Source organism: Choristoneura fumiferana, chromosome 6 (assembly GCF_025370935.1).
Source record: "Choristoneura fumiferana chromosome 6, NRCan_CFum_1, whole genome shotgun sequence".
Taxonomy (NCBI): domain Eukaryota; kingdom Metazoa; phylum Arthropoda; class Insecta; order Lepidoptera; family Tortricidae; genus Choristoneura; species Choristoneura fumiferana.
Genome location: NC_133477.1, coordinates 17,676,160 through 17,693,963, shown reverse-complemented (window position 1 = coordinate 17,693,963; position 17,804 = coordinate 17,676,160). Strand labels below are relative to the sequence as shown.

The following is a 17,804-nucleotide window of genomic DNA, read 5'->3' as shown; positions in this document are numbered from 1 at the left end:
TTTTCTTCTGTAAATTAAAAAAAAACCGAATAGCGTAATAAATTAAGCACCGAAACTATGGAGAGGCTGTTGCTAACAAAGCAATCACTTCATGAAGAACCAAGTTACAAATTGAAGGTGGACAAAAAAAAATTGTAACATGAATATGAGTACAAATAAAATAAAATTGCTTTTTCTGAACAGTCTTAAGTTTTTCTCACAGATCTAAGATATCACTACGGTTTTTCTCATAATTATAAAATTAAATCACTTATTTGCTAGAATGTAGTATTACAATGTCAGGTGCTAGATCAATAATATAACTCCAATACATTTTGTTTAATTAACCAAGCAAAAATTTTAACATAATATTTTAATGTCAAACAATAGTTATTGTCAGAAAGTTATGTTTAATAAATAAAATTTATAAACTAACAATAGATAATCAAATTGATTTTACAAAACAATGAAAATGAAAAATGTCTATTTCGTTATAAAATCGTTTAACAAAAATTAGGGTTGAGGCTTCCTAGTAGGTATTGGATATACCTGTAACAGGAAGTCCCGCTCCTCCAACTATCCTCCTACTACCTACTACTAACTATTACATAATTTACGTATAGCAAAACAAATTGTCCTAAGGAAAAAAAAACAATCTTTAAACTAATTAATATCAAACAAGGAGGTGTGTGTGTGTTCCGCTTGGTCATAGCTGATAGTTTTAAGCCAAACTATCAAGGCATCTTTGCACTTAAATGACTGCATTGGATATTTATTGTTTTTTAAATTTTATTATACAAGTGAGCGGCTTGAGCCCTGAATTGTCTTTTTGCAAACAATGATTTAAAAGATAAAATTATTAAGTGAGCTGCCATTGTTACTTAACACTCAAACTTAATAATATGAATTGAATGTCAGATCGATTTCTATACACTAAAGCCGTTGACAGTACTACGATCATACAAAATCAATTAAACTTTGAATTCGCGCTGTCATCGTTCATCCACCATTACGTGTCATATTTCGTTTTCTAGTTTTTTTTTACCATACAACGGCTTGAACTACTTGACACTGGCAAAATTGTCTTTTAATGGACGGGGCCATATTTTTCTAAAAAACAACAACAACAAAAAATTAAACTAAACATATTTTATGTTAGATACTGATCTCGTACAGATTTTATACATATTTTTAGACTGTAATAGAGATTTCTTGGTTGAGGACATGGCTACACTGTGATGTCGTGTCGTCAATTCGTTATGTCACTGTCAGTGATTGTATTGTGATTGCCATAAAATGTGATCGACGAGACTCGAATCGAATCGATCAGTTTTCCTTGTGAAATTTAAGCATAGCAGTGAATATCACCTAGCATAGAGTACATTCACCTAGTCACTTAGCAGTTGTATTAACTAACAAATTAGCTTGACACAATGGCCGAGTTATTGTTAGATCCCAACATACGAGGATGGGTGTTTCTTCCCATAGTAATAATCACCTTTTTAGTTGGGATTGTGCGCCACTATGTTTCAATTATACTGTCTTCTCAGAAGAAAATTGAATTACTTCAAGTGCAAGACAGGTAAATGCAACGGTTCACCAATTTTTATGATTTCTAAAACATGTCAAATAAGTACTAAACTTTATCAATAATTCAAACCTCAAAATTGTAGTCGCTTGGTCATTTCTCACGTTGATAACGAAGAATACTATCCTATATTCCGAATCATGTTAAAACTCATTTGAAATATTTACTGTCATAGTGACAAATAAATTACTATTATGAGTTGCTGGATTTCAGTCAAGTGATGATCAGAGCGCGGCTGCTGCGTGAGAATGGCAAGTACCTGCCGAAGCAGTCATTCGCGATGCGCCGCCATTGGTTCAACAATGAGGAGACTGGATACTTCAAAGTACAGAAGAGGGCTCCTGCATCACAGGTACAGATGAACTTATTAATGCAAAGTCTTGACAACCTTGATATTGCTCATTAATATGTCTGATTGATGGGCCGAATGTGGTTTGAACCGAATACAAACTTTAGCTGAACATTCAGGAGAAAATAAATAATTCGGCCAAATTTCAGTTGAACTTCGGTTCAAAACCTGCCTCCAGTAAATTAAAAAAAAATCAGATAGATAAAACAGATTGTTAAATTTGATTGTTGACAACACCCTTAAATAATTTAAAATACTTCATGTTTCTCAATGTTTAGTTTGTCAAAATTGTAAACCACACTTTTTTTATTCAATTTAAGAATGCAATCAAAATGTTTATTAAAAGAATAGGTATGTTTAAGTTTATTTAATTTTTGTGGCATATTTTACTGCTAGGACAAACATAATGGTTTCTATTAATTTCAGTTGAAATAGTACAAGTACCTAGGTTCTTTTTTTGTAGTGCCGAATGTTCGGCATTTCAACCGAATTTCGCCGAATGCCGAAGTTTGGCTCAAGCTGCCGAAATTCGGTCAAACCAAATGTAAAACGAATTTCGGCCCATCCCTACTAATTTCCACTTTGTCACATCAAAAAAGTGGCTTTGAGAGCCAACAATTGACTTGGCCATTGTGCACGGGACCTAAACCCCCAATAACTCTTCTTCTTAAGTCTGAGTTCCGGATACATTCCAACAACAAATGGGAACTGTCTTCTACCTTCTGGCAAATCCCACACAAAGGTGATGGTTTAATTCTGATCATGTGCAAAAATTTGTTTGTGCAGATGTTTATGCCATACTTGTCATCACTGATGTTATGTGAAAAATTTAGGCAACTCATTAAGAACCAAATTATTATGATAGCATGCCACTGTACCACATAGAAACACAAATAATGTTTTTTCTTTCTTCAGAACCCCATGACTGACCCCAGTATGATGACAGACATGCTGAAGGGGAATGTCACCAATGTACTGCCTATGATTATCATCGGAGGATGGATCAATTGGATGTTCAGTGGATTTCTGACAAGTGAGTCATTCCAGAACAGTTTATCTCTTCCTTAGATCAAATAGAAAGGTCATCATCTGAATTTCAAAAGATTGCTATGTATGAGAAGATAGGGTAAGTTCACACTAAACATGGCATGATGCGAATTGAGTACTCTTTGACCATGTCTTGGTGTAACCCACCTTAACAGATAATTCATAGCTAATCCCACTAATATTTTAAATGCAAAAGTTTTTCTTTTTTTTATTGTGAAAGGGACATAGTATAGTTTTTATCCTGGAAAATTGCATAGTTCCCGCAGGATAGAGATAAACATATTCTGCACAGATGGAGTTGCGGGTAATGGCTAGTTTACAAAATAAAACCATCACTACTATACCTGGGGTTGCCATAAGTGTTGGGAACTAAAATGGGACTTTATTAGTGCCTGGCGAATATAATAAACTGGGACACCACTTCTAGGAGAGAGCTAAATTCCATGCTGTAAATACTAGCTTTATTACTGCATAAATAAGTATCTTTTATAGGTATATATTAATAAACTGGAGGACAAGTAACAATATGTGACACAATACCTAAATATGGAGACAGTCCCAGGGGACATATCGAGGGTTAAGAACCAATACCGTCTATCTACCATCTTTTAGCATAATAGTTAGGTGTTATTGATTCTTAACTGTCGATATAGCAACCCTAACTATACCCTATGTCAGACCATTTTAATGAAAATGTAAACATCACATTTATCAGAATTACATTTTTTTGACATCAGAATTGAATTGTGAACTATGTAAGATCTTTTTGTGATCAGCTAAGGTCCCGTTCCCGCTGACGCTCCGCTTCAAGCCAATGCTGCAGCGCGGCGTGGAGTTGACCTACCTGGACGCGTCCTGGGTCTCTTCCGCCTCCTGGTACTTCCTTAATGTGTTTGGACTCCGCACCATCTACACTCTTGTGCTCGGAGAGAATAATGGTAAGCTTTGATATTAATTGGGGCTAAGTTGAAGCACAGTACAAAAAAGGAGCAGTATAACGTCTTCATACAAACGGCCGGAACGCGAGTTACACCTACGCGCCACTAATTCTCAGCATACCTCGACAACCATCAGTCGCGAGTGCTCCGCGAGTACGTACGGACTCACGCGCATTTATTACGACCTTAATATGTCACAACGATTTAAACAGTATTGTTCGGTGTACGGATAATATAATATAATAAAAACGTATCTAAGTTATTTATCAGAATGTGATTTTTTTATTTTTTATACTCTTAAAGTCAATAATAAAGCTTCGCACATCTCAGAAGAGGCGCAAATACTTCGCCGTAGCTAATTTGTAGGTAACAAATATACGTAGTGATGAAGCCAAATAAAACCGTTTAATACATTTTGTAGTTAATTAAAATAACTTAAAATGCATTTTTGTTAAACACGACTTAGTCCATTCCTTCCATAATTTCCTAAAGCTCCTAATCCTTTCCCTACTGTAAATTTCATGTGACATTATCAAATCAAATACATAACTGAAGAGTGACAGTTAGTGGAGTAGGCAGCCCTATCGCGCGATCGTGCACCGAGCCGGCGTAGGTAATTATATCAAGGACGCTGCCGAGACGGTATATATACTGCTCCTTTTTTGTACTGTGGTTAAAGTGAATGCTAACACAGACAGCTACAAGAAGAACTGATCGCATAAAATGAGAATAAATGAAATGAATGTGTGCATGTTTTAATCTGTCATCTCCCAGGATAACAGGATCGAAGGATTTTGGGCACAAATTTGTGCCTCTGGGAGAGGACAGGTTAAGAGCCTGGCCACATCATGGCACGGCGTCTTAACTAGAAACGGCGCGGCGCCGGAGTGTGGCACGTTGCAGGGCCGCGCATAAATTTCATGTTCCTATAATCTCAGCGGTTTAAATTTATGAGAATGGAAGTAAGTGGCAATGAAAAATGTTCTGCCAACCTAAAACTTTGTTTTGCCAGCAACAGTAATAATCCTCCTTGTTTGGTCTGATTCTCCTTTTCACTTCCACAGCCGCCGACCAATCCAAGATAATGCAGGAGCAGATGTCAGGAGCGGCCATGGCGATGCCCCCGGACCCGAAAGCCGCGTTCAAGGCCGAGTGGGAAGCCCTGGAGATCACGGAGCACCGGTGGGCACTGGCTGGGGTTGAGTCAGAACTGCTGGCTGAGGTTGCCAAGTGAAGCTAGAGTGTCTGCATTTAACAGACTTTGGTGCCTACATGACTAATATCCTGGGTCATGCATGTACAGTCACCGAGTTATGAATGAATGGATAATTTGATGGCACTTTAGTTTTCATTTCTCTAGCCTTACAGGCTTTAGCTGCAATTTGTATTTATTACAACCATAGTTATATAAGACTTTATTGGTATATGGATACAATATAATACATTTGTTAATTAAGAATAACGTGTTTTATTTTCTGTAGCGAGTGTAGGTACGCTATGCTTACGTTGCTCACGAAGTAAAACAACAGTATGCTTTTAAAAAAGTATTTATTCCATTGCAAAATTATAATTGAGTATATACATCAACGACAAATCTTGTAGGTTTTATGTTTATTGCTCACGAGTTTCAGTACTAAAGGTACTTAGGGCGTTTGCGCAACGAAAGCTGAGGCCGTATTGTTATAATCATAAGCCCAGTTTAGACTTGCAAGAAAAATCGTGCAAGTTGCATTACATTGCGGCGCTCGATTGGCCACTACAAACTCGTTGGCTTTACGGCCTCGCAATGTAATGCAACTTGCACGATTTTTCTTGCAGGTCTAAACCGGGCTTAACGCGCTGACGCGTTCGCGATCGCATGCATCATCTCCTACCCTCGTCTTATACCGTGTTACAGAAAGAAATGATTTAAACGATTGTGAGTGTGTTAGAAAAATAACGCCTCTGATTGCCGCAAAAGACCGCCTGGGGATTACTCCGAAATTAATAAATCGAAGTTCGCCTCGTTCCTTCAGACTCGATAGCCCTAATTGGCTAATTGACTGCTAGAAATATTCTGAGAATGTGTGCTAAGGCTGGCCTAATAATTTCTATGTAACACTAGGGGTCTAGAGGCCTAAGGGTCAAGTCAGACGAGAGTTGAGTTGAGAGTTGCGTAATTTCAGCTCCATTCCGTTTTATACTAACTACTCCGTTCCGTTTAATACTGTTAGGGGCTGTTTCACCATCCATTGATTAGCGCTAACCGACGGTCAAATGTGATGCCGTCTCCGTCTATTCAAACAAAACAAATAGAGACGGCATCACACCTAACCGCCAGTTAACACTAATCAATGGATGGTGAAACAGCCCCTTAGTAGTATTTATTGTGACTAAAGTCCAGTTTGTGCCGCACGGCAACTCAAAATGAGTTGTACGGTCAAGTGCAAAAATATGTATCCAAGTATTCGAACCACTCAAAAATATGGTTACCACGGCGGTATAGGTACGTCGGAATAAGAGTGTGGTAAGTACATATTTTTGAAGGGTTAGAGAACTCCATATTTTTGCACTCGACTGTAGACAAATATCTACATAATAGACCTACATACACAAATAGGACCTTTGTATGAAACCAAAATTACGCGACTCGCAACTCAAAAAAATGATGCTCGTCTAGCTTCAGCCTTCTTTTGAATGGTCGGCCACAGACGACAAAAAAAACATTCTGAATGAAATGCCGACATGACACCTATCCTATAGCACGGTTAATATAAATCAGAGCAACTTAAATGTTGGTTCAGTAACGATGGCACCATAGAATTATAAATTAGTAGGGTCAAGAACTTCTTACTTCATAAATCACTGTCTCATCAATATAAGCAGTGGCGTAGCTACCAAGGGGCTAGGCGGGGCAGTGCCCCGGGGCCCTCAAGCTCAGGGGGCCCTCGAAATTCTGCTTTATAGCTATAAAGCATCAGCTGATGATAAAGTTGCTTAGCATTTTTAAAGTATTTGTATATATAATGATTTTACTTCAAAAAACCTTACCAGTTTTGATAGCAGTGGGCCCCATTTTTTTATTTGCCCCAGGGCCCTAGGTTACCTAGCTACGCCACTGAATATAAGGTACTTTTAAATGCTGATTCCTTCAGGAATGCCAACGACAGAGGCCATATTGTTTAAAACACTCAGAACCACAATCGTCCTCATCACTCAACGGTCTAGTGAGGGTAGAACAGAATGAGATAATGAATGCAGTCACGATCACCCGCGCGTTAGACAATACGCCGATGCCGCACTACGGCTAAACCGCGTGACTTTTTAGGGTTCTGTAGCCAAAATGGCAAAAATGGAACCCTTATTTAGTTTTAGTTTCGCCATGTCTGTCTGTCTGTCCATCTGCGGCTTTGCTCAGGGACTATCAATGCTAGAAAGCTGTAATTTTTTCACGAATATATATGTAAACTATACTGACAAAATGGTACAATAAAAAAATTAAAAAAAAATTTTTTTAGGGTACCTCCTTTAGACGTAAAGTGGGGGTGTTTTTTTCGTAATGGCTATAGAACCCTATTTCGGGCGTGTCCGACACGCTCTTGGCCGGTTTTTTATAAAAGTAAACTTAAAACCGCTTGCATTAGTTTACTTGATTCACAAAGTCCGTGGTTTAAAACCGCGGCGGTTTAGCCGTAGTGCGGCCTCGGCCTTACGGCCTCAGTTCAGTTTACCCTACTCTGATAAATTAAATAAATACTTACCAATTTCATCCCACCCTTAAACCTTGATTACACGTACCGAGTAAACGATCGAGGCAGTGCTCTCGGCCGAGTAGGTACTCGGTGCGTATAAACATAGCGAGCGAGCGAGCGCTTAACAAAACTCCTTACATCACTGTCTCGGCCGAGAAACATTTTACTGTCTCGCCCGTTTGCTCGGTACGTGTAATCAAGGCATTATAATGCTATAGCATTAAAAAAAACTAAATAAGAAATGACTGCATTAAATTTACTGACTCTGATTGGCCATTCATTATACACAAAGCCAATAGTACCAATAGGTTAATGTAATGATAGTATTCCAACCATTAGGCAGCGAGTACAGACCTGTACACTCACGAAGGCGCATCACATTACAGATCTGGTGTTGGTTTTCCATCGTGTTTTGTCGGTTAATTTCGTATTTATCTCGCTTTCTCAATTACCTTCAGTAAGCTAGTTGAGAAAGCAATATAATATATATAATCAGAATCTCGGAAAAGGCTCCAACTATTTCGATGAAATTTGGTAAGTGGGGGTTTTCGGGGATGACAAATCGATCTAGCTTGGTCTTATCTCTGGAAAAACGCTTATAATCGAGTTTTATCCCGAGCAAAGCTCAGTCGCCCTGGTACTACTCATAAAATGAAGGGCGCGCTTCGTGATGGAACAAATCAGATACATAGGTTCTATGATCTAAACAAGGTTTAGACTAAATATGTCAGCAGCATTTTAAGTCTATTATAAAGAAACTACTCCTAGCATTACAGAACGTAAACAAACGGAATCATCAAATTATGATCTACTGTTAGCATTTGCACGTATAAAGATCCTCAAATCAAAGTCGCATCTTGAAGCTCGATATGGCTGCGAGCGCGCAGCGAGTTAGCCGCGTACAGCACCGAATACGCCCTAATATTAGGCCCTTATTGCACTTGCGAGTAGCGAGCGTATTTTGTATGAAGGCGATCACGCAACAAGTTCGTCGCGACCTATATATGTATAGAAATCACGCTCGTAACTCGTAAGTGTGATAAGGGCGTTATCTTGACGCTATACGCAGTTAACTTGCTGCGCGCTCGCAGCGAAATCGTTGCTCGCTCGCTTCGCTTTCAACTCGCCTGAAAATCGACACTGTGATATGGCTCTAACTTAACCAGTAAGTAGTAAGTGTAAAAAAATACGCCTGTCCGAGACAAAAAAAAAAAAAATTTTATTCGACTGGATGGCAAACGAACAAGTGGGTCTCCTGATGGTAAGAGATCACCACCGCCCATAAAAATCTGCAACACCAGGGGTATTGCAGATGCGTTGCCAACCTAGAGGCCTAAGATGGGATACCTCAAGTAATTTCACCGGCTGTCTTACTCTCCACGCCGAAACACAACAGTGCAAGCACTGCTGCTTCACGGCAGGATTAGCGAGCAAGATGGTGGTAGCAATCCGAGCAGACGTTGCACAAGGTCCTACCACCTGCAAAATTTATATGTGTAAAAAGATTTTTAAAGAAAAATTCTGACTGATTGACTCATTGATGACCAGCACAAACGATCCGACCAGCAGGGCTACTACGAAACTCGAAGTTCGTGTCGTGCGGTCTCGCTCTCGTATTAAATAGTATAAGTGTCAGAGGGACCGCACGACACGAACTTCGAGTTTCGTAGTAGCTCTGCAATAACGCTGAAATTTAACAGAGGCTCTCTTTACGATGTAAACAAGGAATACGGACGGATTTTGTAAAATTCCCACAGTATAAGAAGTTTTGCATCAAGGACAAAGCGGGCGTAGATTAGAGTTCAGATGAAACGGACTTATACAAATCTGAGGAAAGAATTTCAACACGTGCAAATGCCACCTTTAAAGACTTGATTTAGGTTTACAATCGTTTACAACTTGCTCTATCTCTCTTGCGTCAATCAATTGTTTTTGTCATAACATAACAGTCATAGCGTAATAATTTCTATTAATGAGCGCACTCTGTCCCACCGCACCAAAGGTCAAGCTGGAGGGCCTGTGAAAAAACATTTCACATTTCTAAGAATATATTTTTGATTGGTTGTTTACCACTCAGCGGCGCGTGCATTGGGTCTATTCGAGGGTAGGCAGCGCGAACTCGCGCCGCAGCTGCGCGCCGCCAGCTCCAAGCTGCCACCCTGGAATGGGGAATGGATGAAAATTTTAAAAACGCTTTAAACTCTTTTTATCAATAGGAAGAACCTTTCTAATTAACAGAAAAAGATATCAAATTTTTAAGTAGCATCAATTAATTAAAAAAAATGAAAGATTTTTTATTACCGCCAAATTACGACAGTCCGGTCGGTTACGGGTTGTTCCATAGTCCAGAATAAAAAACATTAAAAAAGAATTTATGTGTCTTAGACTCGATCGTTTTGACAGGTGACACTTAACCGGCTCGGATAATACCGACATAGAAATACCAACCCTGTTTTATATCTACATACCCATAGAAGCTCATGTCAGTTTCTATGGGCGTGTACATGAAAAACAGGGTCGGTATTTCCATGCCAGTATTATTCGGCCCGGTAAAGAGTGTCACCTGTCAAAACGATCTAGTCAAAGACACATAAATTCTTTTTTAATGTTTTTTATTCTGGACTATGGAACAACCCGTAACCGACCGGACTGTCGTAATTTGGCGGTAATGAAAAATCTTTCATTTTTTTAAATTAATTGATGTTACTTAAAAATCTGATATTTTTTTCTGTCAATTGAAAGGTATATCCTATTGATATAAAAAATTTCAATCGTTTCTAAATTTTTCAGACATTTCCCCATTGACCCAATGCACGCCTACGCTATGCCTCGTAGTTGCCGTGACGACCGAGCGCCGAGTTACCTCACTAGTTATTATCACGCTATACCCCGGCTGTCTACTTCTTAATGAGCTGCACGACGTCTTCGTCGGCGACGGAGTGGCCGATGCCGACGCGCTGCGGCGAGTACTTGGTGCTGGTGCCCCAGACGAGGGCGTACTTTAGCTGGGCGGCGAGTGTGCGGTGGATCGAGTGGCAGACGTGCTCTATCGTTACACCCTGTGCACAACAATCATGCATGACAAAATCCTACTAAGATTATGATGTGTGTATGTTTGTTAGGGGCCATCCATAAAGTACGTCACACACCATTACTTTGTTCCTGTATCACAAACTGCCTGACTCCTATTTAGCGGGATTCACACTTGGGGGGGACGGCTAAATGTGTGACTAATTATATTATTGTTTATGGATGACCCCTTCTAAATGTCGAAATAACAAACGCTGAACTTAGTCATAAAATTTTACAGGGCGGGCTCTTTTTAATGTAACGTCAGTGAGAACCCGATGTAATATTTAGGAATTCATGTGAAAATTTTAATGAATAGATAGTGCCTATCAAGGAACTGAGCCGTCTGCCTGAGTTAACGGTGTTTATGACTTCTTAACCACAAAGCGGGGCGCATTGTTGGCTCGCGTGAAATTTCGTCGATGACATTGCAACACACCGCATAACCAACAATGAATTTTACTGATCGTTAAAATTAAATATCTTTGTGTTTATATACAGGGTGTAACATTTAGATAGGTCAGTATGGGAAAGTCTGAAACTATAAGACATACAGTCAAGTGCAAAGATATTGACCGGCCAAAGTGACAAAAATATGTATACGCGACTTTATGTACTTATCATTAAGGTCGTGTATTCTATTTCGATATTCGATTTCGGCGATTCCTGAACTGTGTACAAGTTTTTTTTTAAATGTATGAATGCAGTTTTTCTAGTTACTAAAATCGATGACATGGTTCCTAAGAATATCCTGAGAATAGGTCTTGTAGCAGAGATATATCTTATAGCTTCAGACTTTCCCATACTGACCTATCTAAATGTTACACCCTGTATACTAGCCAGGAAATCTCAAATTTGCTACTTTTGTAAGTAGAGGTACAATTCCAAGACAGGCTGCAGACCGCAGCCGCACTCGGCACTGCGCCTACCGCAGTGCAGTCTGTCGCTTCTATTACAAGCGCGGCGACATTTCACGGCTGCAAAACCTGCCGTCTCAATCACTCCCGTACCTTCGCATTTCCTTGTTGCCGCGCTCGGAATGACTTTCATAGAGATTCATACAAACCAGTTGTGTCGCTTGCAGTCTTCGGTCTGCGGCTGCGGTCTGCGGCCCGTCTTGGAATTTTACCTTTAAGTCCGGTTCACATTTTTCTGTCGTGTTGTGTCGTGATACTCTCTGTGTCTCACTCTCTCTATGCTTGTGATGCGACACAACGTAAGCCGTCACAACACACTGCATCAGATAAATGTGAACGCAACCATATAAAATGTATGAAACCGATACCGTTCTGCAGGGCTACTACGAAACTCTAAACTCGAAGACTGACGTCATACAAATAAATATTTTTTACATAATCTGTAAACGTGGTTAGCGGTATACTAAAAATGGCTTTATTTGTATGACGTCAAAGTTGAAAATTGACTGAAGGCACGCCCATCTGTCAAGTGTTAACTCGAATTAATCAAACTGTATTAGTCGTGTAACCTTGCGCAGGATGAGTCCGTCGTCGAAGTCGGGCGGCTGGCCGGGCTTCTTGGTGTACACGCGGATCAGCGCCAGGTACTCCCACAGGGTCTCCAGCAGAAAGTCCAGGTTCAGCTTCATGTTGCAACTGCAAATAAATTAATAAATATCGTGTCACCAAAGTAAGCAAAGTGAATGATTACACACAGCTACATTACACGAAGAACTGAATGCATAAAAGAAGAGTGAATGAAATGATTGACTAAATGTCAAATCTCGCTGTCATTACACGACTCTGGCGGCACTACCTAAGCTTCCAGCTCCATCATCAGATCAACTCGATGGTACCATTTCATTGTATTGTCATCAGAACTACACATAATTGTCAGGTTTCGTGTAAATATAAATTTATGGTAGCGACCACGAACTGGAAGACGCAGCGTTGGCAGGCATCCCACTACATGAATTGAAGGCATGGCGAAACTTGCGGGCAACCGATGGATGCAGGTTTTTTTTTTTTTTTTTTTTTTATTTGTCTGGATGGCAAACGAGCAAATGGGTCTCCTGATGGTAAGAGATCACCACCGCCCATAAACATAAACATCTGCAACACCAGGGGTAACCTAGAGGCCTAAGATGGGATACCTCACGTGCCAGTAATTTCACCGGCTGTCTTACTCTCCACGCCGAAACACAACAGTGCAAGCACTGCTGCTTCACGGCAGGATTAGCGAGCAAGATGGTGGTAGCAATCCGGGCGGACCTTGCACAAGGTCCTACCACCTGCAAACGGTGGCCAGTTCTCATTCATTGTTGCATTCTAAAGAAGTCCTTAGTTCAACGATGGACGTCTTCTGGCTGATGATGATCATGAAATATATGGTCGTCACTAACCTGACGACGACAGAGTTGGCCTCCCTGGCTATCCTGTCCACCTCCTGTATGGAGATCTGATCAATCTTGTTGTACACGTAGATACAGGGAAGGTACACGCGGTTCGCTAAGATCACGTCGATCAGGTCGTCAGCTGTGCAGTCTTCGCGGAACAACACCTGCATAAGAATTAAGCTTACAGTCTACATTGGATAGCTCCCGTAATGGCAAAGCGGATAAACGCCGTTATGTTTTTTTTTAGTGGTTATGCTTCCTCCTCCATCTGGCTGGGAACAGGGGTGCAGTTAAAATACGACCTGAATTTATCGACCCGGAATGAACGACTGTGGAAACAAGTAATTCCCCTTGTGCGTAAATAACCTTTCGTGCTTCTCAACAAAATGAGTAGAGTACATTATTTGTCGAAATTTACCTCTGCATTGAATATCTTGTACTCATGTAGGATCATCTGCACCAATTTTTCGTCCACTTTAGTGAGCTGGCATGTTGAGTTAAATGACAGACCGCCGCCTTTCTTTTGCTGTAATAAAAAAAAAAGATTGTATGAAGGCGTTGCTAGTAGAAAAGGAAAATCTTCTTTTAGTTGTTAAGCACTCTACATTAAGAGTCGCCAGTACGCTCGCCGCTGATCGCATTTTCATACAAAAGTTGTTTTGTTCTTATTTACAAACAACACACTGAAACAAAATAAAACTGAGACTGGGAGCAGTTTTTTTGATGCTTATAATTAGATTTCTTTCATATTCAATGTAACAAAATAAAATCACATTAATTTTAAGTTTTGTATAAGAAATGGAAATATTCGTTATTGTTTTTTCCCGTTAGATTTTATTTTAACCAAACCTAATTATAAGCATCGTAATGGCTGCTCCCATTATAGTTGCAAAGTTGCGTTTTGATCTGTAGTGCTGCTTGTAAATTAGAAAGAAACTACGTTTGTATGGGGACGTGAGCATACTGGGGACTGTTAATGATTTATTACTTTCACTGTCTTAAGGATACTGAGGCTGACTGAAGTAGCATGACGAATACGACCGTTTCCGAGAAAACACGAATGGAAAGGATTATTCAGTACAATTGCACATTAGATTATTGTTTAACTGTACCTTAAAATATATATTAGGCTTGGCTTTGTTAAGCCGGATGCCAACACTCTCCAACTCTTTCTCCAGCAGCTGGCGGTGCACATAGGGCTTTGTGGCGTCCAACATCATCAGCACCAAGTCTGCTGTCCGTGCTACTGCTATCACCTGGAATTAAAACATGATTCAAGCTGTTGTATATTAGCTGTGTATCGACTTTGCGCGGCAAACCATCGAGCATTGGCTAGCGCGGCGGCCGCGTTAAGTGTAAAGCCGAGTTTAGACTTGCAAGAAAAATCGTGCAAGTTGCATTACATTGCGAGGCCGTAAAGCCAACGAGTTTGTAGTGGTCAATCGAGCGCCGCGATGTAATGCAACTTGCACGATTTTTCTTGCTAAGTCTAAACTCGGCTTAAGGCCTGAGTGGACGCTCGAAACGGAGCGTTCGGCAGGGCGTGCAGCATGCAGCGTGGCGGGTTAGAGTGAGATAGAGCGTGCAGCGACTGGCCTCAGTGGACGCTCGTCGCTCGTGTGAACCGAACGGCGGGGCGTGCAGCATGCAGCGTGGCGGGCGAGAGTGAGATAGAGCGTCTAGCCACTGGCCTCAGTCTGATCAGTCTCAGTGCACGCTCCTCGCTCGTGTGAACCGATCGCATTTCCACCATGTCATTGGCGTCAGACAACATTATTAATTTCTTTTTAGAAGTGAATTAATGAAATGAATAAGAGAAAGATAGATTTGTAGATTTTAATTGTAAGAAAGTTATAATAATCCCAGCCTCCCACTGCTGAGCACAGGCCTCTTTTCAGAATGAGAGGACTTGGGTCGTAGTTCCCACGCAGGCCCAGTTCGGATTGGGAACTTCACACACTCCATTGAATTGGTTCGCAGGTTTGTTTAGGTTTCCTCACAATGTTTTCTTTCTCCCTGAGCTGTAGCTCATAGTAAATTTCAAATGTAATTTCGCACTCGAATTTGGGACCTTTTAAATTAAAAAAAACCTTAAAAATCGTCTTCAAAAAGAAAATAAATACTGTATTCTTTTATTTTTAAATTGTAATTTCTGTTATTACTTTCGATTATCATTACAAATATTTTATTTTACAAGAAATGCCTTTATTTATTGTTTTATTCACCATCCTCCAATTCCTCCTCTTTAACCTCTGGAAGACCTGCAGCGCTTTCACATAAGCCTATCTAGTCTAGGGTCATCAGTTATCAACAGCTCTCTATCGGCATGTCCAACAATGGAAGACTGGACGTCCTACGGCTGATATTATGATGATGATAACTTTACAGGAACTCACCTGTCGCCCTCTACCTTTGCCTTGGGCAGCGCCTTCAATGATTCCAGGCAGATCAAGCAGCTGTATATTGGCCCCACGGTACTCTATGACACCAGGGATGCATGTCAGCGTTGTGAATTCATAGCTCGCTGCCTCTGAGTGTGTGTGGGTCAGTGTTGAGAGCAATGTTGACTGTAAACATTACATAACTTGATGATTTTAGTTTTTATCTTTTAATGAGACATATGATTTCTCACTGGACCTAAAATGTTGCTATATCTAAGAAAGAAAGAAAGAAAGAATAGTAGATAGATAGCCAAGGGTGGAAAGTGACACATTTCTCCCAAGATATTTCTGGCCAATAGTTCGAGGGGAAATGGGTAATTTCACCCGAGTTAGACAATCTACTTTTCATTTTGATTGTGAGGCAAGTAAAATACTACAAAAAAACAAGAGAATAATAATAAATTAAATTTACTGATATCCAACCTCCAACCTTTTCGCACTGGCCACTTGCCACGTCCGACTATAAAAAAAAATTGTGTTGGTCACGACACAACCAAGCTTATATAGATACAAAACTGGAGGTTGAACGCCGAATGAAAAAGTTTGACCTTTGTTACTTATTTATATATTCCATCTCTTTCTTTCACATTTCAAGAATGACTTCCATCTCTTTCTTAACCTAACTAAAGGAAGAGATGGAATATATTTGTGACATATTAAAAGTAAAATTTCTTGTTTCAAACGGATGATCTTCGCTTAACCTCCAGTATTGTAGGTATATATAAGCTCCTTGGCTACCCATCAAAATTAAACTTTCCGAACAGGAGAGATGAAAAATACATTTATTTAACACCATAAAAACCAACATAGAACAAATACAAGACATACATGACGCTAAACAGGTTCCCACTCAGCATAATGCCACGGCTAGCCGTGGCGCTGATTTTCAGTGAGGACCTGATCTAAAAACTAACTTAAAATAAAAAAAAATACAGATAAATGTGATGCCGTCTTAGTCTATTTGAACAAAACAAATAGTGACGGCATCTCATTTATCCATCAAATAAATTTAAGCCCATACCTAAAATGGCGATGGTGTTCAGTGGAACACTACCCAAATTACCCTAAATATTAAAATCCAACCATCTGATTATGGCTAGAACAGCCGATTGCAGATTTGAAACAGGTTTTTTTTTTTTATCTATGGCTGGTGAAACAGGGGGTTAGTCTAGTTTGAGATCCAAAACTCCAATTTGTGATACAAATATAATATGATAAAGAGATAATCTTGCAACAACTATATACCTTAAGTTTCCAAATAGATCCACCATCAGGGCAGATATTTGTGTGAATAATATGAATTTTCATTAAGTAAATTTATCTGTTATCTAGTACCTATAACACAAGCTTACTTTGGGATTAAGTCAATTGGTGTGAAGTGTCCTGTGATATTTATTATTATTATTATAATATTATGGGACTTGTCACGCTGGATGCATCTTGTGTTATTAAAGTATAGTCAAAACTAAACAGTATGTGAGGTTGAAAGCATTTACACTATTAACCTTTCCCCTATAAAATAAAACTGGGTTATAATGAGTTAAATTGTTGTGACAACACAACTTACCTTTCCCACTGATGGAAAACCAATTAATGCTACTCTGGCATCTCCAGACTTGAGCACATCAAACCCCTCGCCTTTGTCGCCACCCTTTTTGGACGGCTCTAGTAACTGTGACCGGTATTTGGCGAGTTTCGCCTTCAAAAGACCCAGGTGGTATTCGGTAGCTGCCAAATTTCAATAAAATTAACACATGAATGTTGAAATTAATAAGATAATGTGGTATAATTAATATCAATCACCTTTATTTTTCTGAGTTCTGGCTATTTCTTTCTCAATCTCAGATATCTTCTCCAAGATACCCATGTTTCTAAGACACTAGCGGAAGCTTAAAATAGAACGAAAACTACTTTATCCTATAAACCTAACAGTGACAGTATTGCGAAGAAATCCTACAGTAGAAGCATTTCGTTGCAAAAATAACGAAGGATCCGGTAAAAACAATCAGTTGCTCTTTTAGGTTAGAGTAGAGAAAAGACAGTCTTGTCTACGTTATGTCGGTTGGTTGGACCGAGTGAGTACGTGACGGGTGACATTTGTTTGACACTTTTGACAGTGATGGCTTGCGCTTGCCATTGCCAACGGTGCAAATTAAAAAAAAAAATTAAAAGCTTACCATTCACGATCCAGTATTTGATACTAAAACGAACTTTTGTCTGTCTGTTACTTCTGTTCAAGAATTTCCTAGTCTAAACTTATATTATAAACAGGAAAGATTTGAATTTTTGTTTGTTTGTTTGCATTGAAT

The 17,804-nt window shown here is 39.6% G+C and overlaps 2 protein-coding genes across 2 annotated transcripts; one reads left to right on the top strand and one right to left on the bottom strand.

Moving 5' to 3' along the window:
- Positions 1–1,235: 1,235 nt before the first annotated feature.
- On the top strand, positions 1,236–5,363 carry LOC141428711 (ER membrane protein complex subunit 3-like). The gene is made up of 5 exons (XM_074088718.1): positions 1,236–1,561; positions 1,781–1,919; positions 2,832–2,949; positions 3,740–3,901; positions 4,966–5,363. Exons 1-5 carry the CDS (start codon positions 1,413–1,415, stop codon positions 5,133–5,135), a joined length of 738 nt encoding a protein of 245 aa, XP_073944819.1. The 5' UTR covers positions 1,236–1,412; the 3' UTR covers positions 5,136–5,363.
- Positions 5,364–10,442: 5,079 nt separating this feature from the next.
- LOC141429228 (developmentally-regulated GTP-binding protein 2-like) lies at positions 10,443–17,579 on the bottom strand. The gene is made up of 8 exons (XM_074089501.1): positions 17,299–17,579; positions 17,063–17,223; positions 15,451–15,621; positions 14,167–14,310; positions 13,473–13,580; positions 13,061–13,218; positions 12,188–12,314; positions 10,443–10,691 (listed from the first exon to the last, which is right to left on the bottom strand). Exons 1-8 carry the CDS (start codon positions 17,360–17,362, stop codon positions 10,530–10,532), a joined length of 1,095 nt encoding a protein of 364 aa, XP_073945602.1. The 5' UTR covers positions 17,363–17,579; the 3' UTR covers positions 10,443–10,529.
- Positions 17,580–17,804: the final 225 nt, after the last annotated feature.

Coding starts and splice junctions, on each gene's coding strand:
- LOC141428711 (XM_074088718.1), top strand. CDS start 1,413: ATGGCCGAGTTATTGTTAGATCCCAACATACGAGGATGGGTGTTTCTT. Junction 1,562..1,780: donor TTACTTCAAGTGCAAGACAG/GTAAATGCAACG, acceptor GCTGGATTTCAG/TCAAGTGATGATCAGAGCGC. Junction 2,950..3,739: donor GTTCAGTGGATTTCTGACAA/GTGAGTCATTCC, acceptor TTTTGTGATCAG/CTAAGGTCCCGTTCCCGCTG.
- LOC141429228 (XM_074089501.1), bottom strand. CDS start 17,362: ATGGGTATCTTGGAGAAGATATCTGAGATTGAGAAAGAAATAGCCAGA. Junction 14,311..15,450: donor GCAAAGGTAGAGGGCGACAG/GTGAGTTCCTGT, acceptor TTTTAATTCCAG/GTGATAGCAGTAGCACGGAC. Junction 10,692..12,187: donor ACGGACTCATCCTGCGCAAG/GTTACACGACTA, acceptor TGTTGTGCACAG/GGTGTAACGATAGAGCACGT.